Genomic DNA, 21,380 nt, shown 5'->3' with positions numbered 1-21,380 from the left:
TGTTTCCGGGTCCAATTCAAGGTGCTGGTTTTGACCTTTAAAGCCCTAAACGGTTTGGGCCCGGGGTATTTGAGGGACCGCCTGCTCCCAAGGGTTGCTACCCGCTTGACGAGGACATCTGAGGGGGCCCTGCTCCGGGTGCCGACAATGAGAGAGGCCCGGCTGTCGTGCACTCGGGACAGGGCCTTCTCTGTTGCTGCCCCCAGACTCTGGAATGCTCTCCCAGTGGCCATTCGTTCCTCGGACTCCATCATGGCTTTTAGAAAGCTTGTAAAGACTTGGCTTTTTACCCAGGCTTTTACATAATCGTTTTTACTGCTGCTTCTGGGTGTTTTTATTTGTTGTATTGTTTTATGCCTGTTTTTATATGTTTTTATACTCTTAGCATGTTGTTTTTATTGTGTTTTTATTGTATGTTTTTAACTTTTGTAAACCACCTTGGGGCTATATTTTAACGAAAGGCGGTATAAAAATGCAAAAATAAATTAAAAATAAAAATAAAATCTTCATGGAACAGCAATGGCTATATATCAGAGATGTTAGGCTGAAGATGAGGCACCGATATCAGAGCTGACAGGGAGAACTTAAAACTGTTCACTGAAGAAACTCCCAAGTACAATAACTCAACTTTCGGATTGTCATGAACCATCAGCAAAACTGAGTCTGGTATATACCTCATTCAATTTAAAAGAACACTCCCAACCACAATTACTAGAATCCTGTCTTGCAGACATTACCTGGCTTATGGGATGATCAGTGGTTAGATCTCACAAACTAAATGTTTATACAGGCGAAAACAGTGGAGTAGGTGACGAAGCTAGTGATGAAGATAAAGTAATGGACACTAGCAAATGCAACATTCCCACATGGTATGGATACAACTCACAGTTAGAACATGGACTCCCAAAATCACGAGTTGGTACACCACCATTAATTGTAGCACCTGCACACGAGTGGAAGACATTACTGACTGTACTCATGCAGGCACAGGGTATCAATGCAAAAGACGTAGGTCCTGACTGTAAAACTGTCATCACACTAGACCATGGGTCTCTACAAGCCAGCAAAGCAGCTCCAAATAGCTTGAAAGGTTTGGATAATATTGTACATCGACCTAGTGATCGACCAGCTACGTTCTGTTGGGGCCTACTGTATATTGAAAACAGTGGACTTGACCTATGTTGAACAGAGGCCAATCTGTATAGATTACTAACATTAAAGCAGCTAATCAAAAGCAAGCATGTGAAGATAGGAGTACAAGCTCACATGGTCACACTAGAGACTCTTTTTAACCTCTACCAAGTTGTCTTCTTTGAAGGGTTTCCTCATCTACTGCCAATAATTACAGCTGCAGCCTAAAATCTTGATCAGTCATGTGCAGATGAGAATCTTGAGCTAATTAAAGAAGCACACACAAACCTGGAGGAGACAATCAAATCACATAGTGTCTTAGAAAAGATCAACCAGTTTGACTCAAAGATGGCAAGCAAACCTCTGCCACTTGTGATGCATCAATATGTGCAGATGGTAATGGAGATGTTGCTTTTCATTCACTCTGTTAGAACAGGTAATTGGGAATTGCATTTAGTATCACTTGAAGCATTCACCAAATACTACTTTGCCCATGACAAGATCAATTATGCACAGATGATCCCGCTTTATTTGGCTGAGATGGAATCACTCATTAACACTGACAAGGAGATTTATCAAGAGTTCTTGAATGGAAACTGGATCGTAAATAAGAATTCAAAAGTCCCTTTTTGTGCTGTTGGCTCAGATCATGCATTGGAGCACATAAACTGTTCAATGAAATTAGCAGGTGGACTGATAGACATAATGCTCAATCCTCAAGCTAGAACAAAGTTTTTCCTTATCTCATCAGAATTAGGAAGGCTTGCTGGAGAAGTGCAGCAAATGGCTGGTACATTACCTGCTACACTAATCAAACATCAAGCATTATAAAGATCACTCAACTTCAAGCAAAATCAAAACACTGAAGCACTAACTGCCACTCTTCACAGCTTTATAAACCCATTTACTGAGGACAGTGATGATCTCTTCAACTTGGCCACAAATGCAGTCATGCCCGAGAAAGTCAAAGAAGAAACCCGTAAGCAAAGTGAAATAGGTAAGAAGCTACTTGCAAGTTCTGTATCTGCATGTATAAGCTAGGGAAACATCAACCTGTGGGCTCCAATAAGAAAATGTAAGCTGCAGATGTTTAAGAATACTGGGGGGAAACAAAAGGTGAGGAGCTTTCCTAACAGGAGTTTGCAAAAAGATAACGAAGGAGTTTTGCAGTTGAGTTTTGCAGTTTAGATGGAGAAGCTGTGGGGAGACATACAAGACAAGAATAAGATGAGTACTACCTAACCTTTTTAATTTTCTTGGAGGACAAAACTAAAAACCATTAATTAGTTGACAACTGTACCCAGTACCTAGCTTCAAACCCCCTATACTCGAAATAGCCAATAAAACGAGGTATGAAGGTAGAATGCCAGCAGGGAAGGGGCTGCTTCCCAGTGTATTGCACAGAATGTCACATGTATGAATATCTGCCTGAGGGGCAGAAGTCGTGGGTGTGCTCTTGGTGCAAAGAGCTCTTGGTTCTCAGGGAACAAATTCCCTCCCTTAAAGCCAAGATGGCTGACCTAGAGAAGCTCAAGGAGGCAGAGAGGTGTGTGGATGAGACCCTCAGGGATGTGGTAGAGGCATCCCACTCCCATGCTGATGGCGCTTCTACTGTCATGGAGAATGAGAGTCTCAGGGAAGGAGGACATCGGTCTGAAGAAGAGAGAAACACTCGCTTAGCAGGAACCCCTTCCTTGGGTGATGTGCCCATATCCTCTCGCACAGAGGATACTCTTCCAGGGGGTTGGGGCCTCTTAGTAGTGGGTGATTCAATCATTAGGGGCATAGAGAGATGGGTCTGTGACCCACGTGTAGACCTGAATGGTTATCTGCCTGGTGTAAAGGTTGTGGACATCATGCTGCATCTAGGTAGGTTGTTGGGCAGTGCTGGGGAGGAATCAGCTGTTGTGGTGCATGTTGGCACCAATGATCTTGGGAAATGCAGTCGGGAGGTCCTGGAAGCCAAATTTAGACTGCTAGGTAGCATACTGAAGTCCAGGACCCCCAGGGTAGCATTCTCTGAAGTGCTACCTGTTCCATGTGCAGGGACAGTGAGACAGGTGGAGCTGAGGGGTCTCAATGCATGGATGAGACAGTGGTGCCGGGAGGAGGGGTTTAGAAACTGGGATATATTTAGGGGAAAGTGAAGCCTGTACAAAAGGGACAGGCTCCACTTGAACCAAAATGGAACCAGACTGCTGGCGCTAAAAATCAAGAAGGTTGCAGAGCAGCTTTTAAAATGACACCTTGGGGATTGCCAGCGGGAACAGGGTGGTATCTGCTTCGGCCAGCAAAATCCCCTCAGGTGTGAGGGTGAACATGTTTTGGATAAACCAGAAGGGGACAGAGTAGAGCCAGAAGTTGAGCAGAAGGAAACACAGGACAGGTTGCTAAATAGGTCAAATGATGGTAAGGGGAATAGCACACACCAACACCAGGTGAGGACACCAGTGTATAGGTGTCTGTATACCAGGGCTGCTCAACTTAGGCCCTCCTGCAGAAGTTGGCCTACAACTCCCATAATCCCTGGCTATTGGCCACTGTGGCTAGGGATTATGGGAGTTGCAGTCCAAAAACAGCTGGGGGGCCTAAGTTGAGCAGGCCTGCTGTATACCAATGGTAGAAGCCTCCGAGCCAAGATGGATGAGCTGGAGTACTTGGTTACTAATGAGAACATAGATATAGCGGGTGTAACAAACCTGGTGGAATGGTGAGAACCAGTGGGACATGATTATTCCTGGATATAAACTCTATAGAAGGGACAGGGAAGGGAGGGTTGGGGGAGGAGTGGTTCTGTATATCAAAGAAGTGATAGATTCCATTAAGCTAGAAAACCTAGGTGGATCAGAGTCCTCCACAGAATCATTATGCATAACATTATGAGGACTGAAAGGAAATGTGTTACTAGGGATGTGCTATTGCCCTCTGGATCAAAGCGCTGAGGGTGACCTGGAGTTGGAGAAACAAATAAGAGAGCCGTCAAAGAGAGACAGGGCAGTAATAATGGGTGACTGCAACTACCCACACATAAACTGGTCACGCTACCATTCAGGTAACGTAAAAGTCCAAATTTCTAGATGTACTAAATGACTGTGCCTTAGAACAGTTAGTCGCGGAACCAACCAGAGAGTTGGTGACTTTGGATTTAATCCTGTGTGGTGCCCAGGACCTTAGTTCCCCCCCCCTCCTTGGGTGCTTGCTTGTTATGCGCCCATATATGTAGAAGGCAGAGACCACGGTAAGAACTACAGGTTACTCACCTGTAATGTTGGTTCTTCTAGTGGTTCTTCTACATGCCCTCCCATCCTCCCCGCAAGGGTCGCTGAAGCTGGACTCTGTGACTGAGGGGATGAGGAGTGGCGCAGCCGCATATAGCAGCTGGGAGAGGGGTTCCCACCCAAAGCAGGAGAAATTGAGCCTGTTCCAACATGGTCTCTGCGCAGGTGCACAGCCCATATGTGTAGAAGTACAGATGACGACTAGAAGAACCAACGTTACAGGTGAGTAACCTGTAGTTAGACAGATTCATGGAGGACAGGTCTATCAGTGGCTACAAATCTGATGGCTGTGGGCCATCTCCAGCCTCAGAGGCATGATGCCTTTCAATACCAGTTGCAGGGGAGTAACAGCAAGAGAGAGGGCATGCACATACCTCTTGCCTGTGGGCTCCCCAGAGGTATCTGGTGGGCCACTGTGTAAAACAGGATGCTTGACTAGATGGGCAGGGCTGTTCTTATGTTATGTGATCAATGGAGATAGTACAACTGAACTGAAAGATGACAGAATCCTTTTTGCTTGAATTTTATTGGCGACAAAATCCAGATCAGAAATCTTGAAGAATCTATAGGGAAACATGAACTCTTGGTTGTACTAAGGTCTATGTTTGCTGTTGATGGTACAATGCTGAAATGCCAAAACAAAAGCAGCCTGATGCCTTTTCTGGAAAGATTATCCACTGGGGATGACACATTGCCTGATGATGAGGATGCACAGCCACTAGCCATGAACAAGGAAAAAACAGAAGCCATTCATAGTGAGCCTAATTAGTCTGCTGGATTTGAGGTGGGACTTGTAGATGGGATAGCAGAACTCCAGTCACTTCATAAGCCGGACAGCATTAAAAACTCTGGCCAGCTTGCTGAACATTTTACAGATTATTTTCTGTCAAAATACATGTGGTATTTGATCCTTATGACTTTGATATGTCACTCAAGACAGCAATACGTGAAAGACAAGGGCAACAACCAATAGCTTACCACATCACAGATACAACAAAGATAGCAAAATTAAGTATGAAGCGGCTTCTTTCACATGTGAAAACAAAGATGGAACACACACATTACTTATCAGAGAAGATACTTGAAAAAGCATATGCAAATGGTAAAAATGTGGTAGTGGGATGGGGATATGAATGCGGAGCTACACACAGAGATATGAGCCATCTTCAGAGTAAACAGGAAGAAGCGGATACAAAGCTTTTGCTTCATGCTGCTGATGCAACAAAGAAGGGGGATTCCAGAATCAACTTTCACTCATCAGACACTGATGTTTATGTGCTAGCTGTTCAGCGGTACCCAGAGTTATGCACTGACACAAATCTTGTTACTGGAAAAGCAGAGTTGTTGAACCAGCAAAAGCCAGGGCTGAACTGAGAGTCTTTATAACATGAAGGAATCACACTTTTCCCTGCCCTGCCTGAAATGCTTTGTTCTAGAGGAGATCTTGGGTCAGGCCTCCCCCTCCTCCCAAGGAGACCCATTGAGGGGCAAGCCCCAAGAAGCTAGATGTGCACTCCTCATCCATTGCTGGATCACTGCATGAACACATCTCCTCTCATGAGGATGAGGCTGGAGGTTCAAGGGCAGTGGCTAGCTGGCCCCTGTGGGCCACTGGATCTGGTGTCTCCTCAGAGGTTTCTACAAGGGCATCAGTTTCTGTGGGCAGCAGAACCTCTGCAGGAGTGGCAGGCTCAGAGGGCAATGAGCTGGGGTGGCAGGCTCGGGCATTGACAGGGCCTCTGCTGGAGTTGAGTTCCGATGGCAGTGGAATCTCTATGGCAGGGGTTCCCAATCTGTGGTACTGCAGATATTGCTGGACTACAACTCCCATCAACCCCAGACACAATAAAGAGTAGCTGGGGATCATGGGATCATGGGAGTTGTAGTTCATCAACATTTGAGTACCAGAGGTACCTCTATGGAAATGCAGGTTCAGGTGGTTCTGGCCATGGTGACATCAGGGATCTGATAGCTGAAGTGGCTTCATCTAGTGCGGCCGTGTGCCTCCCTCACATCCTCGGAGCCACTGGCCTCCAGACCAGGGTCAAGGTCAGTCCTGGCATCTGCCCAACCATTTGGGACAGTTCAGCTAGAGACCTTCATGCAGCAGAGCTGGCTGGTGTAGCAATTTATTCTGTAGTCTATCCTGGACTTTGAATATCTACAGCATGCATTTAATTTTATCAATGGAAACAAAAGGAAAACATTATTGGTAGTGTATAAATATAAGCCTGACTCACAGCAATAACAAATCTTCTTTGTCTTCTAGTAATGAGATTTTTCACATGTCAGTGGTATGGTCGAATCCTAATCTCAAGCTACTTCACAGATCATTAAGGGAAAAGTGATATTTTTCTATATGGATACAAACACTGCACAGATCCCTGGCTGTTGGGATGGTTTTTTGTTTTGTTTTTTTCCAAGTATGTATGTGTACGCAAATGTATGAAGGAGCCCGTGGCTTCAATGTGCTTTGTGTCTATTATCTCAAAGACTTACCAGAGTAAATTCCACCTTTATCTAAAACTATGAGAACCAGAATGCATTGGCACATGCTAAGGAATGTCTTACGGAAAAAATGTCAAAGGAGTTCTCCAAAGAAAAAGCTTTTAAATCATGCCTTCATGCAGAAATACAAAATCAGATTTAATTGCCTTCTTCCTATCCTGTTCAGGCAAGCAGGCTTCTTTTGGTGCATAGTGGAAGTAATCATGGCAAGAGCAAGTACTTGTTTGGCAGTATAAGTTTGTCAAGCAATGGCAAAAACTACTCAAAAGGGAACATATGCTGAAAGAATTAAAGAATGAATGCATCTAGGACTGGGGAGATCCGGGTGCAGATCCTCACTCAGCTATGAAGCTCAGTGGGTGACCTTGGGCCTCTCTCTGACCTATTCCTCAGGATTGTGCAGATAAAGAGGGATCTCATATACACCACACTCAGCTCCATGAGAGTAGGGCAGGACACAAGTGTCATTAAAAAATCTTCTACCTGCCAAGTTAAGTGTTAAAAATGAAATTTCACTCTTTTCAGTAATAGTCAGTCTTGGGTAATCTTTTTGCTACAACTCCTATCATCCCTGGCCTTTGGCTATTGTGGCCAGAGATGATGGGAGTTGTAGTCCAAAAAACAAGAAGTTACCCAAGACTGGTAGCTGTGTAGGAATCCACTGAGACTCCCAGAATGTAATGAATGACACAGATTATTCCAAATATAGCTTTTATTTATGTGTTTAGAATTTGTTCTTCAATTAGATTTGCCAGTTTTATAGTAGCAACAACCAATGAGCCATAGTTCTGAATCTACATGAGGAGTATTTATTGCCATTTTCAAGTGCTAGCAATTGTAGCACTACTAAGTATACTAAACCACCTAGAGACTTCAGTAGTGGGCAGTATACAAATATGTTAAATAAAATAAATCAGTTTTGGAAATTGCACAACTAGAATGCTATTAGCACTCTTCTAAATAAGTCTACAAAGGTTCCTAACCCACCTATGCAAACAAAATAATTTTAGTCATTAGATGCCCTGAAAGGGAAAATAAAAGAACAGACTCCTTCTGTTTACAAAGGCATCCATGCACAGGCCCCAAAATATGGTTCTTTATTACCAGATGTGACCATGTGAAGGGCTGTTTGCAATCCTTTTATCAAAGCATTTATTCAGTAATTTTCTTTATCCCTTTCCTTACCATGATTCTTTTAATTATTACATTGCATTTATCTGCATGGTTTGTTCCTACGCCTTTCATTTGCTCCTTCCCACAAGTGAACACATGTCACGGCTCTTTGTTTTTGCTTTTGTTCACTTTTTCCTCTGGGCTCATTCTGCAAGTTTTCCTCTAACTAGTAACTAAAGATAAGTAACTAGAAGTTAGAATCTACAAGCAAAGTACATGCAAGCCTAGGGACACCTTCTCTAGTTTTCAGATTGGCTTACTCTGTGTGTGCCACCCACCCTCGCCCCTGGTTTGTTGTGCCCAATTTCTACTGAATTGGCTGCTTATTATTCAGAACTCTTACACCTGGGCTAACATGCTGAATATGAAGATTCCTCTTTAATCTCAGTTTCTTGGGCTCATTCCGGGCCCATGATCGTTCCTCAAACAAAAATGAAATATAGAAGTGCCATCCTATTTTAATGCTGTAGTCTTCAGAGTCTAATGTTAATGGGTGGCACTTCTGGATTCCATTTTTGTTTGAAAAATTTCCACATGCCAGAAACACCTAAATATTTTTTAACTGCACTATAGAACCTCTAAGTGTCCATCCAATTCCTTAAAGGGGTAGAAAGAAATGTGCTGAATAGCTCCGTGATGCTATTGCCAATACTGTAGTGTGTTTTCTCTACTTGTTCTTGGTCCAAGACCACTGGGTTAACTACTCACTCAGGTTAGATAGCAAGAAGCAGAACTTAATAGCAGTTTTGCTTTCCATATTTCTTGTGTTATTTAACACTGTGTGGATCTTAGCCATTGACTTTGGTTACTATTTGCTGTACAGCACCTAGTGCAATTTTAGGCATAAATAACTCTCTCAATTGTAAACCTTCAGGAAGATTCCAGACATGCCTGAGAAGGCTTACCTTATACAGGTAATTCAGGAATTCCTCCCACTTCAGTTCGTTTCAGCCACCAAAGACATTAATAAATAATAATAATAATAATAATAATTTTCTTTCTTTCTTTCTTTCTTTCTTTCTTTCTTTCTTTCTTTCTTTCTTTCTTTCTTTCTTTCTTTCTTTCTTTCTTCAAGTTGCCATTCTTAAGCCATAGCCAGGTCTTGGTGATGTCTGATTTTCCACTTATATAGTGCTAATATTGACCATGCAGTGGCTTATTTTCCCATTTTTCTGCTCAGTTCTTGAAGAAAGAACAAGTCACCAAGACCTGGCAATGGCTTAAGAATGGCAACTTGAAGAAAGAAACAGAGGGTTTAATACTGGCTGCAAAAGAACAGGTACTAAGAACAAATGCAATAAGAGCAAAAGTAGAAAAGTCAACCACAAACAGCAAGTGCCACTTTTGTAAAGAAGCAGATGAAACCGTGGACCACCTGATCAGCTGTTGTAAAAAGATCGCACAGACTGACTACAAACAAAGGCATGACAAGGTAGCAGGGATGATACACTGGAATATCTGCAAAAAATACAAGCCAAAAATTGGTGGGACCATAAAATTGAAAAAGTTGTAGAAAATGAAGATGTAAAAATATTATGGGACTTCTGACTACAAACAGACAAACATCTGCCACACAATACACCAGATATAACTGTAGTCAAGAAGAAAGAAAAACAAGTTAAAATAATCGACATAGCAATACCAGGTGATAGCAGAATAGAAGAAAAAGAAATAGAAAAAAATCACCAAATACAAAGATCTACAAATTGAAATTGAAAGGCTGTGGCAGAAAAAGACCAAAATAATCCCAGTGGTAATTGGCGCCCTTGGTACAGTTCCAAAAGACCTTGAAGAGCACCTCAACACCATAGGGGCCACAGAAATCACCATCAGCCAATTACAAAAAGCAGCTTTACTGGGAACAGCCTCTATTCTGCAACGATATCTATAACAGCAACAACATTGACAATAAAATTCAGCCATCCCAGGTCCTTGGGAAGGACTTGATGTCTGGATAAAACAAATGAGTCAATAACACCTTTCTGACTGTGTAAATTATTATTATTATTATTATTATTATTATTATTATTATTAATAATAATAATAATAATAATGACCGCGCCAGGTGCTATAGTCCCTGGACATCTGGTGGCAAGTGGGCTACAGGACTCAGGATCTTCAGTTGAGCAACCAGGGCTGGAGACAGCAAAGTTACTGGAAGAAACGTCGCTTAACCGAAAAATATATACAAAAAATGCCAACAAGGAAATAATGATCTGCTATTACAAGTCTAGTCCAACTAGAAGAGGTTATTTAAAAAGAATGTACCAAATTTGGAAAGAGAAGCATCCAGATAAAGAAATAACAGAACAAAGGCTAGCAGACCAGAGAAGATTCATAAGAAGAAATAAAGTATTCACAGGAGTTGAGCTGGAAGAACTGCAAAGAGCAACACAGGCTCAAGATATGGAAGAAGAATTACCACCAACTGAATCAGTTGCTCAGGCGCAGATGGAGGAGGTGTTGGAAATAGAGGATACCACCGTTGCTGAACTGTTTCAAAATCAAAACCAGGCAACCTCCCCTTTGCCTTCACCTCAAAAACCCAAATGCCGTTTAACAGAAAAGCAACAAGAACTAAAGCAAAAAATAACTGAGCACATGAACCAAACAACTACCAGGGTTCGACTTCCCGCTCTAAAAACAGTTGCCAAAAAAAAGCTTGCTCAGGCATTAAAAGATGTCAATGCTACACTTGCAGAAATAACAACCAATAGTTTGCAAGAAACAAACCAACTAATGTACAGTGCAGCAACAATAACAACACAAGAGCTCGGATATAAGATCAGTGGACCTGTAAAAAAAGAAAGCAGTACATCACCTAAATGGAAGATTCGATTAGAAAATAAAATCTCCAGGCTTAGATCAGATGCTAGTAAATTGAAAGATATGAAAGACAAGAAGCTGAAGAATGAAAACACCAAACAGTATCTGATCCAAAAATACCACCTAGATTCAAGGAAAATTAGAGAAGTCCTGGAAATAATAAAGCAGCAAATAACAGCAGTGTCAAAGAAGATTAACAGATATGAAGCCAGAATTACACAACACAGGCAGAATCTCCCATTCCAGTCGAATCAGAGACGTTTCTACCAAAGCATAGAACAGGCTTCCCCAAACTATGGCCCTCCAGATGTTGCTGAACTACAACTCCCAGCATCCCTAGACACATTTTTTTTGTGGCTGGGTATACTGGAGGTTGTAGTTCAGCAACATCTGGAGGGCCGCAGTTTGGGGAAGCCTGGCATAGAAGGAGAAACTGCAAGAAACCTAGAAACACCAAATAAAGAAGAAACAGTGCAATTCTGGTGGAAATTATGGGACAATCCAATAGATTATAATAAAAAAGCAGGCTGGATGAAAGAGGTCAAAAAATGCAACCAACAAATGCAAGATCTAATAATAATACCAGAATTAATAAGTGAAAGAGCAAAGAAAATTAAAAATTGGACTGCGCCAGGCGACGATGAACTGCATGGCTTCTGGCTTAAACACCTAAAAAGCCTTCATAAACAACTATCAAAACAGTTCAATCACATTATGAAAGGCGATGATATTGAACAATGGCTAACAAATGGGAAAACTCATCTCATTATGAAAGACCCAGCAAAAGGTGCAGTTCCAAGTAATTATAGACCGATCACCTGCCTGCCAACCATGTTCAAATTATTAACTGGAATAATAGCAGATGAAGTGATGCAACACTTATTAACTAACAAACAGCTTCCAGTTGAACAGAAAGGAAATTGCCCGAACACCAGAGGCACAAAAGACCAGCTGCTGATTGACAAAATGATTTTAGAAAACTGCAAGAGGAAAAAAACAAATCTAAGTGTTGCATGGATTGACTACAAGAAAGCCTTCGATTCATTGCCTCACACATGGATACTAAAATGTTTAGAAACAACTGGTATCAGCAAAAACATTCAGATATTTATTAAAAAAGCAATGCGCATGTGGAGTACACAGTTAACAATCAATGGCGAAGCACTTGGACAGGTTAGCATTAGAAGAGACATTTTCCAAGGGGACTCACTATCCCCTCTGTTGTTTGTAATCGCCATGACCCCACTTTCACAAATACTAAACAAAACAAGCCTCGGATACCAAACATCTAAAACATCCAGTAAAATCAACCATCTGCTGTACATGGACAATCTGAAGTTGTGTGGAAAGTCCCAGTCAGAAATCGAATCACTGCTAAACACTGTCTGTATATTCAGTAGCGATATAGCAATGGAGTTTGGACTAGACAAGTGTGCTGCATTAATAATGAGCAGAGGGAAAATAACAAAAACAGAAGGAATAGATCTGCCCAATGGAAGCAACATCAAGAACCTAGAAGAGAAAGAACCTTACAAATACTTGGGGATTCTCCAGGCTGATAACATCGCACACACTGAAGTTAAAAGAAGAAATGGAAGTGAATACATCAGGAGAGTCAGAAAAATCCTCAAGTCCAAACTCAATGGCGGGAACATCATACAAGCCATAAACACCTGGGCTATACCTGTTATCAGATACACTGCAGGAATAATAGACTGGAACCAGGCAGAGCTAGAGACACTAGATCGTAAGACCAGGAAAATCATTATCATCAATCATGCTCTGCACCCCCGCAGTGATGTAGATAGGCTCTAGCTCCCTCGCAGCTCAGGTGGAAGAGGAATGCTGCAAGTCCATCAAACAGTAGAGGAGGAGAAAAGAGGCCTTGAAAAATATATAAGGGACAGTGAAGAAGATGCACTTCAAATGGTCAAGAATGCGAAACTATTCAACACCAATGAAACAAAACAGGCCTACAAGAAAGAACAAGTCAAGAACCGAGCAGAAAAATGGAGAAATAAGCCCCTGCATGGTCAATATTTACACAATATAAGTGGAAAATCAGACATCACCAAGACCTGGCAATGGCTTAAGAATGGCAACTTGAAGAAAGAAACAGAGGGTTTAATACTGGCTGCAAAAGAACAGGTACTAAGAACAAATGCAATAAGAGCAAAAGTAGAAAAGTCAACCACAAACAGCAAGTGCCGCCTTTGTAAAGAAGCAGATGAAACCGTGGACCACCTAATCAGCTGTTGTAAAAAGATCGCACAGACTGACTACAAACAAAGGCATGACAAGGTAGCAGGGATGATACACTGGAACATCTGCAAAAAATACAAGCTACCTGTAGCCAAGAATTGGTGGGACCATAAAATTGAAAAAGTTGAAGAAAATGAAGATGTAAAAATATTATGGGACTTCCGACTACAAACAGACAAACATCTGCCACACAATACACCGGATATCACTTTAGTCGAGAAGAAAGAAAAACAAGTCAAAATAATCGACATAGCAATACCAGGGGATAGCAGAATAGAAGAAAAAGAAATAGGAAAAATCACCAAATACAAAGATCTACAAATTGAAATTGAAAGGCTGTGGCAGAAAAAGACCAAAATAATCCCAGTAGTAATTGGCGCCCTGGGTGCAGTTCCAAAAGACCTTGAAGAGCACCTCAACACCATAGGGGCCACAGAAATCACCATCAGCCATTTACAAAAAGCAGCTTTACTGGGAACAGCCTATATTCTGCGACGATACCTATAACCATTGACAATAAAATTCAGCCATCCCAGGTCCTTGGGAAGGACTTGATGTCTGGATAAAACAAACCAGTCAATAACACCTGTCTGACTGTGTAAACAAGAAATAAATAATAAAAAATAATAACCATCAGCCAATTACAAAAAGCAGCTTTACTGGGAACAGCCTATATTCTGCAACGATATCTATAACAATTGATAATAAAATTCTGGCATCCCAGGTTCTTGGGAAGGACTCGATGTCTAGATAAAACAAACCAGTCAATAACACCTGTCTGACTGTGTATACAAGAGATAATAATAATAATTCAATTTTTATACCGCTCTTCCAAAAATGGCTCAGGGAGGTTTACACAGAGAAATAATAAATAAATAAGATGGATCCCTGCCCCCAAAGGGCTCACAGTATAAAAAGAAACATAAGATAGACACCAGCAACAGTCACTGGAGGTACTGGGCTGCGGGTGGATAGGGCCAGTTACTAAATAAAGAGAATCACCACATTAAAAGGTGCCTCTTTGCCAAGTTAGCATTAGTGATAGAACATCATTTCATACACAGCTGTTGTGAGAAATAGTGGTGATGGGAAGAAAAAAAATTCTATTTTTTTCCAGTTTACATTTCAGAAAGTAGGTAGTCTTTTAAAAGGGCAGCATTAGAGAACCTCAGGCATACATCTTAATACAAAATGCCCTGAATACAGCCTTCATTTATGCTACTCTAAAAGCAAGCCCTTTGAGAAAATGAAATATGTACCGTAGAAGTTCTATTCATTTGGAGCTTTTTAGGACCAAAATGTGCATTTATAAAGATAACACACTGACGTGCTTTATCTCTGGAGATCCTTCTAAAAAGTTATGCTTCTAAATACAGTATAACCTATATCCGGTAATTGGTGAGGGGATGACCTCTGATAGACTCATACATAAAACCTCTTTTTCATCAACAACATTTTGTATGCTTGTGCTTCTAAGGCTTGTTTGGTGGGAAACTGCTGCTCAGATCTTTTCTTTCTCTGCTCTTTCCACTGATCTTTTATCCTTATGCTTTTCCTAGCTTCAGGGAATATCATTCACAAAAGCCAGTAGTTCTATCCACACACAGATGACACGGATGTAAGCCACTTCAAGGTGGTGTTTTGCAGAATGCCTTTGTGAGCAGGTGTTGCCATGACTGTGGACAATGCCTTTTAATAATTGGATTATATATGATTAAGGTATCTAGAAGTTGTGTGGAAACTTCTGAAGCAGTAGCTAAGATTTGTGAGGTTTGCCTTTCATATAAATGCTTGGCCTTTTCACTGCTATTAAGTGCTGAAGGCATGGACATAAAAGCCGGATGTGATGGGAATAGCCTTTTTAAACCACATGAGAACCAGTAAGCTGATGTTCCAGCAGAATCTACATCTTTGTGTTTTGAATATTAAGGCATCTATTCTAGCTACTTCCTTTTCCTGCTTCAAAATGATAGTAAGAGGATAAAGTTCATTTCAAAGCTATAGTTCATGTTTTAGGATCCAGGTACCACTACAACCAGATCACATGGAGAGTCAAGCCCTATTCAGACATTATGTTGTATAAGTGTGCAGATGTCTATACTGTACATACTTGTACATGTTTTTGTGTGACTGTATCTGTGTTCATCTTTCTTGTCAGATTTTAAAAGCCATATCCAAGAAGAAGCAAGTACACACAATGCTTAAAGCCACTTTTTCTCTTTCCCCCAGGAAATATCATAAGGGATCCAAAGTCCGCCTGAGACTTACTGACCTTGAACTCTCTGCTCGATTCTTGGGAGCAAAATCAGATACAACTTTACTGGAAGCCGACGCAGTACTCATGGGACTTGTGGAAGGCAAAAAAAGCCAACAAAAATAGTAAATGTATAAATAAGTAAAATGGTATATATTCTTGTGGCTGTATTTAAACCACATAGCCTTTTGTGAGCTGTACAGCTGAATTTGAATTTAAAAGTTGAAATTATTCTATTGCTGCAGTTATAGAATTGGAAAGAAAAATAAATGTTTAAAAGTTACCTTGCCAGGCTTGGTTCTCTGATCTCTGTTTCTCTGCTCCTTCTATCCCCATTATGTGTTTCTGTGAACTATGTTTTGTATTAATTCTTAATGGAAGAAGTTGCTACCTTTCTCCAGTTGTTGTTGTTTTACATGAACAACTACACAGTCGGAGCCTTTGCACATTTATGGCAGAGGAAATATGTCAAGCTTTTGTAGTCTTGTGTCAACTGTCATTTTCTGATCAAGGTAGGAATTAGTGAATGAGGTCTGAGCAGCTTCCAGAGTTATGAAAATCTATCTGTGTGCCAGATAAATTAATCCTATATCTTGACTCATATCAGTTCTATCCTTGTAGCCCAAATGCAAGTGTCTTGAAGTCTCTACTAGAAGCATAAAGAATCTAAAAATGATTTTTTCTATCTGGAGAACTTGGCTGTTGAAAGTCCTGTTTATCACCATGAGATCTTTTCCTGAACATTTTTTTGTAAGAGGACAGTAAACTGAATTTAAATGAACTCATGTTCATGTAAGACCAACCTGTCATCCAGGGTAGTTCCAACACTTTAAAAAAAGGAGAAGCTACAGCCCTAAAATATTTCTCACAGCATATTTTGTGTAATGAGATGCTTTTAAAAAATAGCATGACTGGAATGGGGCATGTGTTAGCATATTCTGCATGCCAACCAATAATGAGAGGTGGTTCGTCAGACTGGAATTGCTCCAAACCAAAGACCAAAAAAAAAAAAAAAAAAAAAGGAGGAAGAGAGTAGGATCTTGGAGCTTGTATGTCTGCTTTAAACTGAGCTCTCATCTTGGAGTTTGGACATGATTTTCACAGTTTATTAGCCTCTAGGTAAAAAGTAAAAATATGTTTTCTGATTCCTGAAGATTTAGTGCCTATTTCACTGGAAGTAAAAGCCGCTGAGATGGGCATGAAGTCTTCAGGAACTGGAAAATACAATTTACATCCAAGGGGGGAAATTGTGGGGAAAGTAGCTTAAATAAAAGTTAGGGATTTTTGTTTTGTTTTTTCACCTCTTTGATAATTTTTATTAAATGTATTGATGTGTGTATGGTATGACCTCTTGGTATTTGTTAAGAATTTACATGTGAGAAAGTAAAATGGCTCTAGTCAGGAACATCAAGCTCCTTGCATCATGTCCTAAACTACAACACATTTTCTATGTCTCAAAGAACTCAATGGGGGCCACAGAATGCTATACCATCTCCTATTTACATAGCCCCATTCAAGGGTATGAAGAGTAGAGATGTGTGAATTGATTTGGGTACAAATCAATTTTTACCCAAATCTTGCTGATTTGGTCGATTTGGAGACAGAACAAATCACCCCTGTGGTCCATTGGCAAGATTCTCGTCCAAATTGAATCGCACTAGATTCGATTGAATTTATTTGAAATTTGGATTCCTCCTATTAATTCCCCCAGATTCCGAGCTTTCTTAAAAAAACCCAAAGAAACACGCTAACCTCTAGTTGTTGTAGAAGTGGAGTTATGGAGCAAAATGTGCGGTCACTGTTTTTCAAGTGTTTGAATTCTTTGGTGTATGATAACATTTCCTCAGTGAATCCCTATGACAATTTATTGCACACCTTCATTTCTTCTATTCATTTTGACTGTCTTTGGACAGTGCCAAGTGTTAACTGCCATGTGCCAACTACACTCCCCTCCCACCCTCAAGGCATTGGGGGTACTACTCAGTTTATGTTCTAGGAATTTTTTCAATACTCCTGTATTGAAGGAGTTACACTGGCTGCCGATATGTTTCCGGGCAAAATACAAGGTGTTAGTTATAACCTATAAAGCCCTAAACAGCTTGGGCCCTGGGTTTTTAAGAGAACGTCTTCTTCATTATGAACCCCACTGCCCATTGAGACCATCAAGACAGGTCCATCTGCATTTACCACCGGCTTGTCTGGTGGCTACTCAGCGATGGGCCTTCTCTGTTGCTGCCCCGATGCTTTGGAATGCGCTCCCTAGTGAAATAAGAGCCTCCCCATCTTTGACAATTTTTTAAAAGTCTTCAAAGACGCATCTGTTCGCCCAAGCTTTTAACTGATACTGTTTTGATTGTTTTTAATGTTGTTTTAGCATATTGTTTTAACAATTTTAAATTATTGTGTTTTAAATTTCTTGTTTTTGTTTTTAACTAATGTTTTAATGTTGTTTTTATCTTGTTGTAAATCACCCAGAGATGTAAGTTTTGGGTGGTATAAAATATGTATAATAATAAGTGTTCAGACTCTTTGGTGTCTAATAACCTTTCCTCATAATGAATCCCTGAGGATTCATTACATACCAAAGAGTCTAAACACCTGAAAAAATCCTAAAAATAAACTGACTCCGCAGTGGCTTGCGGGTTGGGGGATAGTTGGCACATGGGATGCTACTAATTCCCCACCCCTATCCACAAAGCACTGGGGTCAAAATAAACAGAATAAATGAAGGTGTGCAGTGAAGACACCAAAGAAACTAAACACTTCAAAAAATCCTAAAATATAGACTTAATACCCCAGGGTGGGGGGTGGGGGTGTAGTTGACACATGGCAGTTGACAGTTGGCACTGTCCAATGACAGTCAAAATAAACAGAAGAAATGAAGGCGTATAGTGAATCCTCATAGGGATCCATTATGAGGGAAAATTATTAGGCACCAAAGAATCTAAACACTTCATTATTCCTAAAAAAATAAACTGAGTACCCCACTGTCTTGCAGATGTGTGTGTGTATGTGGGGGGTGTAGTTGGCACATGGCAGCTGACAGTTGGCATTGTCCAATGACAGTTAAAATGAACAGAAGAAATGAAGGTGTGCAATGATTCCTCACAGGGATTCATTATGAGGAAAGGTTATTATACACCAAAGAATCCAAACACTTGAAAAATAGTGACCACACATTTTGCTCTATAACTCCACTTCTACAAGGGCTAGAGCTTAGCTCTTTTTTTGTAATGAAAGCTGGGGGTCCAAAGGGCAACTTTGAATCCCCATTATGTCCTATGGTAGAAACATACAAAATCAGTAAAAACTAAAACAAATCATTAAAAATCAACCAAGTGCCCCACTGCCTTGAAATTTGAGTGCTAGATGTCACCCATGGGAACCTACCCACCACCCTAATTTGGTACCCCTAGGGCCTTTTATAAGTGGCCCAACTTGATTGAATCCAAATCAATTCAAATCGGGTGATTCGGGGAAACAGATCCGGACACAAAACAAATCAGGGGTGATTCAATTTAGACACAAATCAAATTGAAAAAAATCAATTCATGCACATCCCTAATGAATAGATCAAGCATTCTTCTTAATGGTCTCGTTGTCGTTCACACTATAGCTGTTCATGCATGTGCAGAACATGGCTCAGATCCTTCAAGAGACTGAACTGATCATTTCTTCTTTGGGCAGTAACAACATCCCCTTTATGTTTTCTATATGCGAGCCACCTCTTCACTTCAGTCTTTTCTCAACTGCCATAGCAGTTGCATTGAGGATCTTTCCCTTCACTGTTGTCCGTGAGAGAGCTTTTAAAAAAGAGTATTTCCTTATTTATTTATTTATTGCTGTTTTCTTCTACTTCGCTATCAATTTCCTTATTATTCTGTCTTTTAAGTTTGCATTTTCAGTTAGATTCCCCCCCCCGCCCACCCCGATCTGGGCTTATGGCCACGAGAGTCACTTTTACATTTTGCACATCTTGTACAGAACGCTTTCCACATCTGATGGCTGTTCCTAGTGCCTTTTGCGCCTGGGAAAAATGCACCGGGTAGACCAGTGCAAGATTTGCCAGGGTTCACCAGACAAGCCCAGAGGAGTGTCCCAACTCCAAACTAGTCTGTGGGCTAGTGCATTGCAGCTCACGCAGGTGCTAAAGAGCCTGATACTGGCCTTATAGCTCCTCTAACTATACCAGCTCCTTGCCCAAATGTAGCGGGCACAGATGAGTCAGATCGTCCAGAGACCATGGCTACAAATTCAGTCCAGCTGACCCCATGGGAGAAGGCGACCCCTGTATGTATGTATGTATGTATTCGATTTCTATACCGCCCTCCCAAAAGTGGCTGTAAGAAAAAGAAAGTGGACAAATCCATCCAAAACCTGGTGCAAACTGTATCCGTTGCAACCTCCCCATTCAGGAGGCTTTCCCTCACCACTCCTACTCTGAGGAGGATCCTTTTCCAGATTTCGAGCCTGACCTTGAGGTCAACTTGGGAAGAAATCAGGAGCACAACCATGAGCACAAGCATTTCTCGAGAAAGGGACGCAGCTTGGGGGTACTACTGGACCCGGCTCTGCTTTTGGAAGCTCAGGTGGAGGCGGTGGCCAGGGGTGCCTTTGCACGGCTTCGGCTAGTGCGCCAGCTGCGTCCCTTTCTCGAGAGGCAGATCTGGCCACGGTTACCCACGCCTTAGTCACGTCACGGCTGGATTACTGTAACGCGCTCTACGTGGGGCTGCCCTTGAAGAATATCCGGAAACTGCAGCTAGTGCAAAACGTGGCAGCGAGGGTTTTATCCAGAGCTGCCCGTTGGGAACATATCACCCCCATTTTGAAAGAGCTGCACTGGCTGCCGGTTCGTTTCCGGGTCCAATTCAAGGTGCTGGTTTTGACCTTTAAAGCCCTAAACGGTTTGGGCCCGGGGTATCTGAGGGACCGCCTGCTCCCACGGGTTGCTGCCCGCTTGACAAGGACATCTGAGGGGGCCCTGCTTCGGGTGCCGACAATGAGGGAGGCCCGGCTGTCGTGCACTCGGGACAGGGCCTTCTCTGTTGCTGCCCCCAGACTCTGGAATGCTCTCCCAGTGGCCATTCGTTCCTCGGACTCCATCACGGCTTTTAGAAAGCTTTTAAAGACTTGGCTTTTTACCCAGGCTTTTACATGATCGTTTTCTACTGCAGCTTCTTTGTGTTTTTATTTGTTGTATTTGTTGTATTGTTTTTATGCCTGTTTTTATGTTTTTATATTTTTAACATGATGTTTTATTGTCTTTTTATTGTATGTTTTTAACTTTTGTAAACCGCCTTGGGGTTATCTTTTTAACGAAAGGCGGTATATAAATGCAAAAATAAAATAAATAAAAAGCATAGTGAACCCAACTCCAAACCTGAGCTACTACCAGACCTAGCGTAATACTCAGATCTGGGCTCTCCAGTTGATGACAAGGATTGTAACCGGCCACTTGTCCATTGGCAATGCGGGGACTACACATGCTTGACACGTGCCGAGGCTCCTCACCCTCATCGTTCACCATGGCATACTCCAGACTGTGAAAGCAGACCATATACATAAAGAAATATATATGCACCGTGTATAGTTATCTGTTCCAAAACTCACACACACAGCATATAAAATGGGTTATGCCAAAATTTATACCAAAATTAAAATTCAATAAATCTTTTCAATTCAATTAACATTTGCAATTGACCAAATATGTGAATGTTTTTAACACAAGTAATCAATTAAACCTCCTATAAATACATTTATATACAATGATGAAACATACAGAATTTTGAGACTGTTATAGACACAGTTACTCACCAGATTATTATAGGCTTAACCAGCAAAAGCCCCAAATGCAATATGTGCTGGTCGAACCCAGGGCGGACTACTACCACCCAAGACATGTGAAACCGGCATACTTGGAGTATAGCAATTGGGATAATGGCTCA

At 41.4% G+C, this 21,380-nt stretch overlaps 1 protein-coding gene across 2 annotated transcripts in view; it reads left to right on the top strand.

Annotated features, from left to right (window-relative positions):
* TPD52 (tumor protein D52) overlaps positions 1-16,776 on the top strand; it is a 148,359-nt gene extending 131,583 nt beyond the window's left edge. For both annotated transcript variants that reach the window (XM_053246577.1, XM_053246576.1), the window contains one exon: positions 15,408-16,776. In XM_053246577.1, coding sequence (XP_053102552.1) covers positions 15,408-15,558 — 151 coding nt within the window. In that variant the 3' untranslated portion in view covers positions 15,559-16,776. The remainder of the gene's footprint in view (positions 1-15,407) is intronic.
* The last annotated feature ends 4,604 nt before the right edge of the window (positions 16,777-21,380 follow it).

The sequence above is a fragment of the Hemicordylus capensis genome, chromosome 4 (assembly GCF_027244095.1).
Source record: "Hemicordylus capensis ecotype Gifberg chromosome 4, rHemCap1.1.pri, whole genome shotgun sequence".
Taxonomy (NCBI): domain Eukaryota; kingdom Metazoa; phylum Chordata; class Lepidosauria; order Squamata; family Cordylidae; genus Hemicordylus; species Hemicordylus capensis.
The sequence above is the reverse complement of the archived record's forward strand: the minus strand, read 5'-3'. Positions and strand labels throughout refer to the sequence as shown.